Below are 16,005 nucleotides of genomic sequence, written 5' to 3'. Positions count from 1 at the left end.
ATAAAGTGTTTTTCAAATTTTAAATATAAAATTACATTTAAAATTTTTATGATCAAAAATTATTTTTTTAAATCAAATTAATTAAAAAAAGTGAATAATTCTGTCCTGCTCAAGACCCCTTGAAGACTTATTTCTTAAAATCTGCACTTTGTATTTTCTTGTTTCTTGGTCACCTAACTACGTACTTTCTTTATTCGTTTTTATTTATCATCACTTATTTCTTCCCCTCTCCATTTCTTTTAATTTGCTTCACATTGCTCCTGTAAACTTAAAATTAATTTTATAAGTATACTCTTCATTAAATTTTATATTTTTAAAACATTAATAATAATTACATTTATTGAACAAAGATACAATAGAAATATTTTGTTCAAACTATTCTTGAAAAACTAAAGGAGCAAGTATAGCAATATAAATATTTGTTATTTTTGACATATACAAGAAACAATTTTTTTTTTCTATTTTATCTTTAACATTAATTATTTATTCTCCAAATTAATTTCAAGACACAATAGTAAACATCAATTAATATGGGATACTGTGGTAAAATAATCATGACAATATTTATTAATGAGTGTAACAAGTCAAAATGTGACAAGTAAAATCGAATGAACGGAGTAAAAATATATGTTTCAAATTATTTTTTCACTTACTAAATCAAGATAAAATTAATTAAAAATTTTATATTTTACCCCTATAATTAGTAATTCTTGAAAACAACTTCTTGTAGAAATGCATGGTCAGACTGCGTACAATAGACTCTCATGGTTAGACTTTTCTTTGGACTTTACGCATAGCGGGAGCTTTAATGCATCAGACTACCTTTGAAAGTATAAAAACAATTTTATAAAGTTCAACAAAAGTATGTTAAGGGATAAATTAGTAAAACTATCCTTCTTATCTATGACTTTTTAAAGGAGTGTGCAAAAGTGAAAGTGAGAAGTACTTCATCAGTTTTACAATAGTTGATTTTTTCTAATACTTATTTTAATTTAATTAATTTTTTTTATTATATTATTTAACTACTGCATTTATTATTGACTGACTAAATAAGATGCATGTTCTATTCAAATTTACAAGTTTAGGTGTGCGTGTTTTGCACGTGTATATAGTTATTAAGAATAAATGAATATCAAAAGAACAAATTATTGTGTGTACGTTATATTATTAAGTTAAAAAATTTAACAAATCAACATTAATTTTAAGACAAAAAATATGAAGAACATGATAATTCACCATACATTTTCTAATGTTTCTTTTAATTATTAGAGACATGTGAAATATATTAAAATATACTTTAATCTAGTAGTTTTAAATATACTGTATGAAAATTTAGAAATAGAGTATTTTAAAAAAAGATATTGAAATGAACTAAAAAAAAGATAAAATAAATAATTGAATTCGTGTATTTATTTCGTATGCTAAAGAAATAAGATATTTGTGTGCTAGAGCATGTATGTATACAGGAAGACATTTCTTTGTGTAATTTCTTTTACACCGACCACTAATTGAGCCAACAAATACTCTTTTTTTAAGAGTTTTTTTTAGGTTTCATGCCTTATAGAGTTTTAAAATAGTACTACTCCTTTAGGTATACATTTGTAGTGTTTTCTAGCTAATTAAGATTTAATAACCTTTTTTTAGTTGCTTTCAAAGTTCTAAATATTATTTTTTTAAAATCCAATTAAAAAAATAAGATTAAATCACAATTAGTACAAAAATTTTAAAAAAGTTTAGCTGAAAATACATGAAAAAAATTCACGATATTCAAAACTAAGGAACAATATAGAACAAACTAAATAACCATTATCATGCCTCGTTTCAGTGCTCAATTAACTTGAAGTATCTAACTACAAAAAAGAAAATAAGACCCATTAGAAAAATAACAATTAACATCCTAATGATCTATATTTAAATTGTCAAAACCCTCTAGGAAGGTTCAAATCAATTACTATACTGTATTTGTATTGTTGGATGGAATTCGCTATTTAGGAAAAGAAATCAATTAAGAAAAAACACTGTAAAAAGTCAAGATACAAGCCAAATAATTAATAAATAAAAAATAAATCTCCTAAAAATCTAATCTCATGAATAATCCTTAGAACGTAGTACACGTAATTTTTTTAACCATAAAGCATAAGTAAAAAAACCTTTAGTTAATAAGATAACTAATTATTATGCATTCAGAATGACCTATCAATTTTTCATAACAAAATGCAACGATCCAAATAATTTATCCAAAATTATAAATAAGTCAATTTCATTACTAATTATCATGTATTTCGAATAACCAACTAAGTTTCATGACAAAATGCGACGATCTAAATAATCTGTTTAAAATTGTAAATAATTCAATTTCAAATCACTAATTGTATATGAAATACTATAAACAAAACTCACAAAGAAATTTCTCAATTTATAATTGTTTATCAAAAAATACATTATTTATTTTGTAAACTTCAAAATCAGTCTAAAATTTTAGAAAACATACCTCTAGACAAATTCACTTCAAGAATCTGCAATTTTGATAAAGAATATGAATGATATATTTATGGTGAAAACATAAGACAAAGTAATAAGACAAACACTAAGATCTACTATCTATAATATATTAAAAATGTGAAGACCCTTAGAAAAGTTATTTGAACTTTTTACCGTTCATTAAAAGTCTCTGCAATAGACAAAATTGTCTTTTCACTTTTTTTTTAAAAAAATAAATTTATTATTTAATCAAATTAAGGACTCCTAAAAATATATGAATAGAAATTAAACATTCCTAAAATATATGGGATAGAAATTAAGGAATTTTGAAATATATGGAAAGAAATAACCAATAGAATATAGGGGAAAGGACAAAAATAACACCTAAAACTAAAATGATTTCACAAAAGTAGCACCTAAATTCTTAACCTCGGTAAATAGCCACTCAGCGAAATTAATTCTAACCGAATGGCCATTTGGCGTGTGGGGGAGTGGGCATCATTATCACAATCTATTTATTTGATGATCCTTCTTATCATTTTCCAATTTTGGTTTTTATTCTTTTCATTTTGGTCACCTACATGAGTTGCATGGGCACTGCACTCATATTCCACTTGTCTTCACCCCAAATCTTTAACTAGCATTATTCTTCTTTCTATGTCAAATCACTTATTTAGGTAACGACAATTATTTGGAGCTCCTAGATTAAGCATTTAAGCTTATACTCAGTTTCTTATTAGTTTTACTTATTTATATAATAAAAAATTACAATATCATATATCTTTAATATAATACAATTGTTAAAAAATATATCTATATATAATAATGATACAGTTTCTATATATACACATATTCTATATAATAATCATAACATTTTTATACAATTTGTAACTACAATTATTATTTAGATACATATTTTATACAACTCTATATAGTTTCTACATGCATTCTAAGAATGTATCAATCTAGTATAAGAGAGTATCAATTGAGTATATGGACACTAAAAGTGTATTAATGTAGTATAAAAGTGTATTAATATGGTATAAAAGAGTATCAATTGGGTATAGGGACTGCATGTGCTTGCATAGAATTTTCCTTCTCTTTTTTTTTTTTTTAAAAGTGTATCAACATAGTATAAAAGTGTATCAATGTAGTATAAAAGTGTATCAATTGGGTATAGAGACTGCATGTGATCAATTGGGCCAAATGGTTAAAAAAAGAAATTACTTTAGCCGACTGGACAACCCATGTCCACCTTTTCAAATGTGGGCCATTTTTTTAAAAGTTGGATAGCCCATGTCCTTTTCCCTAGAATATATATGGAATCCTAATAAAATATATATACTAAATTTTGATTATTAAATTTTTTAAAAATCAGGTAATCCAAAATAGAGATCAGATTCTCTTTTTATTAGTAGTAAAAACTCTTATAATCATATAAATACCATAATATACTTTAAGAGCATAAATTCCAAAATTATTATTTTTTCTTAAATTACTATATTTATCCAAATCACGTTACCATGCTAAAATGCTCTATAACTATATTTTACAAAATTTTATATTTTTTATTTACGTAATGTTTTCTTAAAGTAGAGTCTATTTGTCTTTTTCTTTAAAAAGTTTTCAAGTTTTAGTTTTTTTTTTTTAGGTGTTGGAATCTATAATATTTATTTTTTTAATTCCTTTTTGGTTTAGAAAGTATTTAAAAAATAAATATTGTCTAAACCAAAAAAGAATTTAAAAAGTAAATATTGTCTAAACCAAAAAGGAATTAAAAAAATAAATATTATAGATTCCAACACCTAAAAAAAAAAAACTAAAACCTGAAAACTTTTTAAATTATTGCACAATCTCATTCATAAACTTTATCACTTTTGTATCTCTATGTTTCTTTCTTTACGAATTTTTCTTTTATAATAGATCTTAATGTTTGTCTTATTACCTTCTCTTATGTTTTCCACCATAAATATATCATTCATATTCTTTATCAAAATTACAAATTCTTGTAGTGAATTTGCCCAGAGGTATGCATGTTTTCTAAAATTTTAGACTGGTTTTGAAGTTTACAATAATAAATAATGCATTTTTTGATAAACAATTATAAATTGAGAAATTTCTTTGTTAGTTTTGTTTATAGTATTTCATATACAATTAATAATTTTAAATTAAATTATTTACAATTTTGGACAGATTATTTAGATCATCGCATTTTGTCATGAGAAATTGATTGGTCATTCAAAATTCATGATAATTAGTAATGAAATTGACTTATTTATGATTTTGGATAAATTGTTTGGATCGTCGCATCATTACGAAAAATTGATAGGTCATTCTGAATGCATAATAATTAGTTATCTTATTAATTAAAGATTTTTTTTATCTATGCTTTGTGGTTAAAAAACTACGTGTACTACGTTTTGAGGATTATTCATGGGATTAGATTTTTAGGAGATTTAATTTTTATTTATTAATTATTTGGCTTGTAACTTGACTTTTTATAGTGTTTTTTCTTAATTGATTTCTTCTCCTAAATAACGAATTCCATCCAACAATACAAATACAGTATAATAATTTATTTGAACCTCCATAGAGGATTTTGTCAATTTAAATATAGATCATTAGGATGTTAATTGTTATTTTTCTAATAGATTTTATTTGCTATTTTTGTAGTTAGATACTTAAGCTAATTGAGCACTGAAATAAGGCATAATAATGGTTATTTCGTTTGTTCCATATTGTTCCTTATTTTTGAATATCATGAATTTTTTCATGTATTTTCATCTAATTTTTTTTAAAATTTTTGTACTAATTGTGATTTAATCTTATTTTTTAATTGGATTCTTTTAGAAAAATATTTAGAACTTTGAAAGCAACTAAAAAAAAGTTATTAAATCTTAATTAGATAGAAAGCACTACAAATGTGTACCTAAAGGAGTAGTACTATTTTAAAACTCTTTAAGGCATGAAACGTAAAAAAAAATACTAAAAAAAGAGTATTTGTTGGCTCAATTAGTGGTCGGTGTAAAAGAAATTACACAAAGAAATGTCTTCCTGTATATATACATACTCTAACACATAAATATTTTATTTCTTTAGCATACAAAAAATATACGAATTCAATTGTTTATCTTACCTTTTTTAAGTTCATTTCAGTATCTTTTTTTAAAATACTCTATTTCTAAATTTTCATACAGTATATTTAAAACTACAAGATTAAAGTATATTTTAATATATTTCTCATGTCTATAATAATTAAAAGAGGCATTAGAAAATGTATGGTGAATTATCATGTTCTTCACATTTTTTGTCTTAAAATTAGTGTTGATTTTTTAAAATTTTAACTTAATAATATAACGTACACACAAGAATTTGTTCTTTTGATATTCATTTATTGTTAATTAATTATATACACGTGCAAAACACGTACACCTAAACTAGTAAAAATAAAATTCGTAAAGAAAGAAAACCTAGAAATACAAAAGTGATAAAGTTCATGAATGAGATTGTGCAATAATATTTTATACATATATAGGAGATCCTAAACCAAAAAGGAATTTAAAAAGTAAATATTGTCTAAACCAAAAAAGAATTAAAAAAGTAAATTTTGTCTAAACCAAAAAGAGATTAAAAAAAGTAATATTATAGATTCCAACACCTAAAACAAAAAAAAAAAAAAGTAAACATGAAAATTTTTTAAAGAAAAAAGACAAATAGACTCTACTTAGAAAAAACATTACGTAAATTAAAAATATAAAATTTTGTAAAGTAGAGTTATAGAGCATTTTAGCATTGTAACGTGATTTGGATAAATATGATAATTTAAAACTAAATAATAATTTAGAAACTTATGCTCTTAAAATATATTATAGTATTATATGATTACAAGAGTTTTTGCTAATAATAAAAAGAGAATCTGAATCTCTATTTTGGATTACCTGATTTTTTAAAAATTTAATAATAAAAATTTAGTATATTTATTTTATTAGAATTCCATTTATATTCTATTGGTTATTTCTTTTCATATAATTTAAAAATCTTTAATTTCTATTCCAAATATTTTTAGGAGTGTTTAATTTCTATTCATATATTTTTAAGAGTTCTTAATTGGTTAAATAATAAATTTATTTTTTTAAAAAAGATAAAAATATAATTTTGTCTATTAAAATTTTTTTAATAAGGATAGAAAATTTAAATTACATTTTTAAGAATCTTCATATTTTAATATATTATAGGTATATATTATAGATATTGATCATGGATATAGAAATTTGTGAGAAGTTAAAGGGCTAAAGAGGCTGGAGTAATATGGGAGGGAGTGAGTATTTTCTGGGGATTACCAAAAGGATTGTTTTTCTTCTTCAAGAATTTCGTATTCCACCATGGAATTGACTCATCTGTTTTCCCCTCTCCTCATGTTCCCAACACCTGTTTTTTTCCACTTCCATTCTCTTTCATCTTAATGCTTCTTACTTTCAACATCCAATTCAGAGCCCCTATTTAATAAATAGACTAGTGTTATCATCATCAGAGTGTACTAAAACACTTTCTTGTTCATTGCATTTCATTTCTTTACCGACCCTTTTAGTGATGGCCACTAAGTTTCTTAGTACCACTGCCATTGTTTTCTTTCTTTTCTGTTTCTGTTTTTCCAATGCTGAGGAGGACCCAGAAATAAAAAGCTTGTTTTCTTTCTGGAGTTTTCTTGAAAATCCTTATATTTTGTCTACATGGACCCGCACCACTTCACATTGTCAATGGCATGGTGTTTTCTGCAAAAATGGTCGTGTTGTTTCCCTCATTCTTTCTTCTTTGTCACTTAAAGGACCTATTTCACCGGAGCTTGGAAGGTTGATGGAGCTAAAGTTTCTTGACCTTTCTGGTAATGCACTGACAGGAACAATTCCAGCCCAACTTGGTAACCTTACTAACCTACAAGTCTTGGCACTTGGCAACAATGTTCTTTCAGGTTCAATTCCTGCAACACTTTTCACAAAGATAAAATCTTTAGCATCTTTTGATGTGTCTAACAACACCCTTTCTGGTACCATTCCACCTGAAATTGGGAAATTGACAAGTCTTACTGATCTTTACATTGGGCTGAATAAGTTCTCTGGCCAGTTGCCAACAGAAATTGGTGAACTTTCAAGACTCAAGATTTTCTTGGCTCCTTCATGTGCACTTGAAGGCCCATTGCCAGAATCCATCTCAAAGTTGAAATCTTTGAAAAAATTTGACCTTTCTTATAACCCATTGAAGTGTTCAATCCCAAAAGAGATGGGCAGTCTTGAGAATTTGACTATACTGAACTTGGCTTACTCCGAGCTCAATGGTTCTATACCCTCTGAGCTTGGAAAGTGTAGAAACTTGAAGATTGTGATGCTTTCTTTTAACTCACTATCTGGGGGTTTGCCTGAAGAACTTGCAGAGTTGCCTATATTATCTTTTTCTGCAGAAAATAATCAGCTTTCGGGTCCGTTGCCTTCTTGGCTTGGAAGATGGACACAAGTGGATTCATTGTTGCTTTCGACTAACCGGTTTTCTGGAAAAATTCCTGCTGAGATTGGGAATTGTTCTATGTTGAGTCATATTAGTCTGAGCAATAACTTACTGACTGGTTCAATACCTAAGGAGCTCTGCAATGCTGTGGCACTTCAAGATATTGATCTTGGGAACAACTTTCTCACAGGCAGCATTGAAGACACATTTGTTAAGTGTGGTAATCTGAGTCAGTTGGCATTGATAGATAATAGCATTACTGGGGTGATCCCGGAGTATCTTTCACAGCTTCCTTTGATGGTTCTTAATTTGGATTCCAACAATTTGACAGGTCCTATTCCGGTGAGTTTCTGGAGTTCTGCTTATATGTTGGCGTTTTCTGCTTCAAATAACCGGTTATGGGGTACTTTACCGGCAGAGATTTTTAATGCTGTGTCATTCCAGAGTCTAGTTCTTAGTAACAATCAGATTGGTGGTGTCATTCCTAAGGAGATTGGTAACTTATCCTCTCTTTCAGTGTTGAACTTGAATTCCAATCTTCTTGAAGGGTTCATTCCTGATGAGTTGGGTCAGTGTATCTCTCTTACAACATTAGATCTTGGGAATAACAAGCTGAATGGGTCGATACCTGAGACGCTTGTGCTTCTGCCTCAGTTACAGTGCCTGGTCCTTTCTCACAATGATCTTAGTGGTGCTATTCCTTCTAGGAGTTCCAAGTATTACCGGCAAATTGGTATGCCTGACTCGAGTTATGTGCAGCATCATGGAGTCTATGATTTGTCTCACAACAAATTGTCTGGCTCAATACCTGAAGAGCTAGGGAATTGTGTTGTTATAGTGGATCTTTTGCTCAACAATAACATGCTATCTGGGGAGATACCACGATCACTTGCCCGCCTGGTGAACCTCACTACGTTAGACTTAACCATGAATTTGTTAACAGGCACCATTCCAAAGGAATTTAGCAACTCACTTAAGCTGCAAGGATTTTATCTGGGGAATAACCGGCTTACAGGTTCAATTCCTGAAAGCCTTGGCCAAATAAGCAGTTTGGTGAAGTTGAATTTGACGGGCAACATGCTTTCAGGTCCAATACCCTCAAGTTTTGGGAACTTAAATGGGCTGACACACTTAGACTTGAGCTCAAATTTACTTGATGCTGAACTTCCTCAATCTCTTTCAAGGATGGTTAACCTTGTTGGCCTTTATGTTCAGCAGAACAGGCTTTCAGGTGATCTTGGTAAGCTATTCTCAAACTCTGCAGCATGGAGACTTGAGCTTATTAATTTGGGTACTAACGCCTTTACTGGAGACTTGCCACCATCTTTGGGCAACTTGTCGTTTTTGACTTTTCTTGATCTCCATGCAAACAGTTTAACCGGTGAAATTCCAATTGAGCTTGGAAATCTTGTGCAACTTGAGTATTTGGATGTCTCAGGCAACTGTCTTTTGGGGCAAATTCCCGAGATAATATGTGCCCTTCCCAATTTGGATATACTAAATTTTACGGATAACAAACTGGAAGGGCCTATACCAAGAAATGGGATTTGCCAGAATCTTTCAAAAGTTTCAGTGGCTGGGAACAAAAATCTTTGTGGGGGAATCGTGGCTCTAAAATGCCCTGCCAAGAGTTTTGTTAAAAGATCATTGTTGTTTAATATCTGGGGAATCTTATCAGTGGTGGCTGGGACTTTATTGATCACTCTTACTATTGTCATTGTGATAAGGATATGGATCAACAGAAGCAGCAGAAAGAGGGATCCTGAGGAATCTGAGGACAGCAAACTGGACAGTGATGATCAGCACCTTTATTTCCTAGGTAGCAGCAAGTCGAAAGAGCCTCTCAGCATCAACGTGGCCATGTTTGAGCAGCCCCTTCTCAAGCTGACCTTGATTGATGTTCTTGAAGCCACCAACAACTTTTGCAAGACTAAAATCGTTGGTGATGGGGGGTTTGGAACCGTCTATAAGGCTACTTTACCCAATGGTAAAACAGTTGCAGTTAAGAAGCTAAACCAAGCAAAAACTCAGGGCCACCGTGAATTTTTAGCTGAATTGGAAACTCTGGGCAAAGTGAAACATCGGAACCTTGTTCCTTTGCTTGGTTACTGTTCTTATGGCGAGGACAAAGTGCTTGTTTATGAGTATATGGTTAACGGAAGCTTGGACCACTGGCTGAGACACCGTACTGGAACACTTGACGTGCTGGATTGGAGCAAGCGACTTAAGATTGCAGTAGATGCTGCTCGTGGTTTGGCTTTTCTTCATCATGGATTCACACCCCACATAATTCACAGGGACATTAAGCCAAGTAACATCTTGCTCAACGAAGAATTTGAGGCAAAAGTTGCAGACTTTGGGTTGGCAAGGTTGATCAGTGCCTGCGAGACGCATGTAAGCACTGATATTGCTGGTACATTCGGTTACATTCCTCCCGAGTATGGGCAGACATGGAGGTCTACAACAAAAGGGGATGTTTATTCTTTTGGCGTGATCCTACTTGAATTGCTGACCGGGAAAGAGCCAACCGGACCGGATTTCAAAGATGTCGAAGGTGGAAACTTGGTTGGTTGGGTACTCCAGAAGATCAAGAAAGGTCATTCTGCTGATGTTCTTGACCCAACAATACTTGATGCAGATTCAAAGCAAATGATGCTTCAGACATTACATATTGCTGCCTTATGTCTCTCTGATAATCCAGCTAACCGCCCGTCCATGCTCCATGTCTTCAAGTTCTTGAAAGGAATCAATGAGGACTAGATTATCACACTCTGTTATCTCATCTGTGTAGTTATATTTGCATGAGTATCTTATTAAGTATCTTATTAAAATTTAAGTTAAATGATATTTAATCCTGTCATTGTTATTATATGTTAATAATCCAGGTCCTAATCATTAGTAATTATGTAGTAGTAGCATAGTATTATTATGGTCATCTCCCTTTGGTTTTATTTCGGAATAAAATAACTGCATTTAGCCATTAATTGCAGATTATCGTAAATTTGTTATAATCAAATAGCCATGATCCTCATGAATGCCATTCAAAATCTGTGATAAGTGATTGTCATAATTTGACTCGTGGGTCATTCGAAAACAATCTCTCTGTCAACACCCGGTAGGAATAAGGTAGCATATGCGCCACCAGGGGCGGAGTCACCTTGTACCAAGGGTGGTCGGATGAACAACTTTCACCGAAAAATTATATCGTGTATATATATAAAATGCTATTCTATTTGGTTAAAAATAAAGGTTTGAACAACCTTAACATATCTGAGGGATGTAGCCTAGTGGTGGTAGGTGTTCACTGGAAGCCAAAGGGTGGGTTAGCTTCTATTTTATTGAACATCCTTGTTAAAATTTCTAGCTTCGTCACTGTATGCCACCTTTCCCATACCTCACTTGTGTAGGACGACATATGTTGTTGATCATAATTGTCAGTGAGAGATTTTCCAATAATTAGTTATGCCCGACTAGAGAATGTTCTTTTGCATAATAAAATAAAATATTGACGTCCATGCAATAATCTTAATTTGTACTATATTAGCTCTATATTATATCATGGTGTGCACCTGCTAAATTCTTGGACTAGGGAAGGGTCATTGCATGTGTTTAATGGTTTAAAGGACAAAATTAGTGAGCTAGTTGAGTCTAAGTATTTGCTTTTAGATGGAACATTGGTAAAGTGGTTTTAATTTTGTCTTATGAGGTCTTTGACCTATACATGGTACATGTGCAGTGATGTGCTATAATAGGATTATGAATGTTGCATCTGACAGAAAGTCGAAAACATTGAAAATAAACGGCGATTATTTAATACCCCTACTATCATAGAGGTAAGTCTCATGAACTGTTTTCTAGTCAACAAAAGGTGACAATCCTTCATTGCTAAAACCAACTTTCACGTCTGCATTAATTCCCTTTTCGCCCCATTGACGAAGAGGCATTTAAGAAGAAAAAAAAGAACAAACAAATTAACACCATCGAAAAATTGTTTTGTTTATTTTCTATTGTGAAGTCATTTTCTGATGATTAGTTCTTCTGAAAATTATTTTCTGTCAAAAATCAAACTCTAACTGACGTCAAGTTGCTGGAGTATGATTAACCTCTGGCCGGAGTATGATTAACCTCTGGTTTAAAATTACTTCTTATATACTCGGTATACAAAATGGTCATCATCATTTGACGAATCTTCTTCAACAGAGGTGAGACGAGAACGGTTCATAACATGTACGCCACTTTCGAACATGCTATATTCACCTATGTCTGTGTGTGTTGGGGTTGACATTTGGTTTGTTCGGATTGATTGTTTAATATCGATTTGATTTTTCGATTTTCGTATTTACGAAAATGACAATCATAACCAAACCGAAATTGGTTCAATTTTTACAAATTCGGTTCAGTTATTTCGAATTTTATTTCGATTTTGAAGATTAAAGCAGTGAGCATTTAAATTTGATAATTTTCCTAGAAAAATGATTTTTTTCAAATTTATTTTTCATCCCAATTATAATTAATTCAACACGGATGAAATAACCATAAGTTTAACATAATATATAACAACATTATGTATAAGTTTGAATAACCTATCAACAAAATTGTTGAAATATCATTAAAACAATCCACATAGTGGTCACAGTCGTAGCCGTTGGCGTACGTGAAGGCACTCGGCAGCGACTGCCGACAACAGTGATGAACGGTCGATGATCGAAATTTCAACGAACTGAGTACTGCCGATGACGATGGCTGAGCCTGAGCGCCGCTGTAGCCTTCACTTTTCAGGTCAATGTTATGTTAGCATTAGGGTTATTAAATGATTATAATTTATATATTATATCAAATTGTATTATATTATTATTATATTTACATATATAATTAAATATATATATATATATAAATTATAATATATTATTTATATAATTTTGGTTTTTCGATTTATCCAATTTTTATTTAAAAAATTCAAAAATCAAACTATTTAATTGAATTTCTAAAATTTGAAATCGAAATCAATCCAAAAAATCGAACTAAAATTAAATTTTAATTTAATTTTTTAATTTTTTTGGTTTGAACCAAAATATGCCCTATTCTATTGGAGTGGATCGACTGTACCACACATGCTCTTAGTTTTAGCGATCTGTCCAACTTCGATAGTTGCGAAGGCATGTGTAAACTGTTTGATCTGCTACGGTCGGACGTGAAGAACCAACACCTTTCAATTCTAACTGGACGTGTTGAACAAATTTCATCGAGTCTAGACCATAGATGATCAATCTAATTAATTAAAAATAAAAGCCAATACATAGTATATGTTATGAAATATAAAATAAAAATAAGAATAAATAGGGAGAGAAGAGAAAAGACTTCTTTATTTCTCTTGAGGGATGAGAGACCATAAGATGATTGATTATTTAATGAACAAAGCCTCTTTATTTATAGGAGAAAATACTCCTAGTTTCTGACTAAAATACAGATACTTCAAATCTAATACATATCAACTAGATCTTATTAGATCTTGATAGATATTCACTATAATGTAAATACATTTATAACATTCTCTCTTGAATGTCTAGATAGATAATGTGCCTCGTTAAAACCTTACTAGAAAAAAATTCAGTGGGATAAAAAATCTAGTGAAAGAAAAAGAGTACACATCTCTAACAATATGCATATAGACTGCCTCATTAAAAACCTTAGAAGAAAATTCAGTGGAATAAAACCTTGAAAGAGAAAAAGAGTACAATGCGTATTTGCTCTCCCTGATGAGAACATCAATGAACTTTTGCATCCCGATCTTGTGCACCATTTTCTTGAAAGTTTCAATTGGAGGAGACTTGATGAATAAATCAGCCACATTGTCACTTGAACGAATCTGTTGCACGTTAATATCACCATTCTTTTGTAGCTCATGTATGTAGAAAAGCTTTGATGAATTGTTCTTCGTTCCATCTCCTTTTATTAATCCCCCATTAGATGTGCTATACATGATGCATTATCTCTATATAAAATTATGGGTAGATTGTCATATTTCACGTCACATTTTTCTCGAATGGGATGTATCATGGACTTCAAACATACACATTCTCGGCTTGCTTCATGAATAGCTATTATTTCAACTTGATTCGATGAAGTGACTATGATAGACTGCTTTGTATATCTCTAAGATATTGCAGTATCCCCACATATGAACACATAGCCTGTTTGAGATCGAGATTTATGGGGATTAATTAAATACCCAACATCAGCATAATCAATAAGATCGAGACTGCAATCTTTAGAATAAAACAAGCTTCATATGTTTTATCTCATTCTGATGTCTCCTAGTAGGAACAGAAATATACCTTGCTAACAAATTGACTGAAAAGGCTATATCAGGCCTTGTAGTATTTGCAAGATACATGAGTGCATCAATTGTACTAAGATATGGTACTTCACAACCAATCTAATTCGTTATATTTCTAATTTCAGCAAATAATCTATTACTTTTGAAAACTCTCCAAGAGTTTCAACAATATTCATACCATCATTTTTCCCTTATAAGGATAATAAACAAGTTTTCCAGAAACTTTATATGCTTCAGACATTTTGAATCCTTTAGGAATTTTTATATGGATTTTTGTCAAGTAACAATATCCAACATGTCAAGTGTGATATCTTCAAGTGTCTAGAATACAAATCAAATAAGTTTTACGCTTACCAAAATGTATCCTTTTAGGTCACTTGATAAATGTTTCTACGTTAGCATGCTTAAATATACCTAGAATTCTGATCCTCGTAATCTTTCACAATATTGCGCCAATATTGTATCAAGGATATCGTTGATGGTTTCTCATTTTGTTTTGGTTCGCAATGTGACAGAACATTTTGAGAGCTCATCACTTCATTATTTTCAGGTACCCAAACCTCTCATAAGATTTCATGAAATGTTATGCCGTAGGCTCTTCAAGAGCATATTGCCTTCTTATCATGATTATTTGCTCCTTATCCTTTTCAAGGATTATTTCATTTGGAACCGATTGGTCTATCATGCTTCACACATGCATAGACTTTATCCTTTAAGGACACAAAATAAGAGCACTTGCAACTTAATATGAGATGCTTTCTGTATTTGGCTTGAATTATCTTTTGAATGAGGATCTGATAATAATTCCTAACATATTTCATAGCTGCTTATAATCTCCCCCTTATTTTAGGAAAACTAACATAAATCCTCCATTTTCTTTGAAGAATTCATCTTTGTGCATCGTGATATATTCATTAATCGTATACCGCACATCAAAACTATTAGATGAAATAGGTGGTTCCTGACCTTGAACTAATTGAGAGGGAAGAAATAATCATAATATATTGGTCTAATGCATACAAGTGCTATTGTATGCAACATATCATATTTCATACCAATACATGAAACTTTGTTCTGATTAGTAATGGTTCAGCTATTTATGGAAGACATTAAATGCTAAACCATCATCATCAAGATAAATTATCTTGATTACACAATCTGAAAATTATGCTCAATTTATATTGAGCAAGTAACTTTATGAATGTCAAACGTAGGTTGACAATGAATGTACATATGATCATCTTATTGATGCATCCTTTCAACATATCACATGATAGGTGTACGAACTCTTGTTCACCTTTTATACTTTTCAGATTTTAAGGGATCCAATCCCAAAATTAGTTGGTCCAACCAACTTATCATGAGAACAATAAATATTAAAAGTAATGAAGAGTTTTCTAATTTCTTCAATATATGTTTAGTACTCAGTAAACACATCTTTGGGATGTCACAATCGTTCATATCAATTTATGAACTTTTATTCTAGCAAACTCCAAGTTTACTATGGCATGTACTTTTTTCTTTAGTAAATTTCAGATTTACTATTACATGAATAAATTTCAGATTTACTACTTTAGAAGTAGATTTCAAAATAACTCTTCTCAGTTATTCTGCCTCATTCGGAGGTGAGTTGTGATACCATCACAATCAAGTGCACGTTTGTATTAATAAGCTTCTCATTCCCCAGG

At 30.5% G+C, this 16,005-nt stretch overlaps 1 protein-coding gene across 1 annotated transcript; it reads left to right on the top strand.

Moving 5' to 3' along the window:
- The first annotated feature begins 6,760 nt into the window (after positions 1 to 6,760).
- LOC107863321 (leucine-rich repeat receptor protein kinase EMS1) lies at positions 6,761 to 10,964 on the top strand. The gene has a single exon (XM_016709194.2). The coding sequence runs from the start codon at positions 7,072 to 7,074 to the stop codon at positions 10,738 to 10,740; it is 3,669 nt and encodes a 1,222-aa protein (XP_016564680.2). The 5' UTR covers positions 6,761 to 7,071; the 3' UTR covers positions 10,741 to 10,964.
- The last annotated feature ends 5,041 nt before the right edge of the window (positions 10,965 to 16,005 follow it).

Source organism: Capsicum annuum, chromosome 3 (genome assembly GCF_002878395.1).
Source record: "Capsicum annuum cultivar UCD-10X-F1 chromosome 3, UCD10Xv1.1, whole genome shotgun sequence".
Classification (NCBI taxonomy): Eukaryota; Viridiplantae; Streptophyta; class Magnoliopsida; order Solanales; family Solanaceae; genus Capsicum; species Capsicum annuum.
The sequence above is the reverse complement of the archived record's forward strand: the minus strand, read 5'-3'. Positions and strand labels throughout refer to the sequence as shown.

Excerpts from the sequence above, each read along its gene's own strand:
- LOC107863321 (XM_016709194.2), top strand. The coding sequence starts at position 7,072 with ATGGCCACTAAGTTTCTTAGTACCACTGCCATTGTTTTCTTTCTTTTC.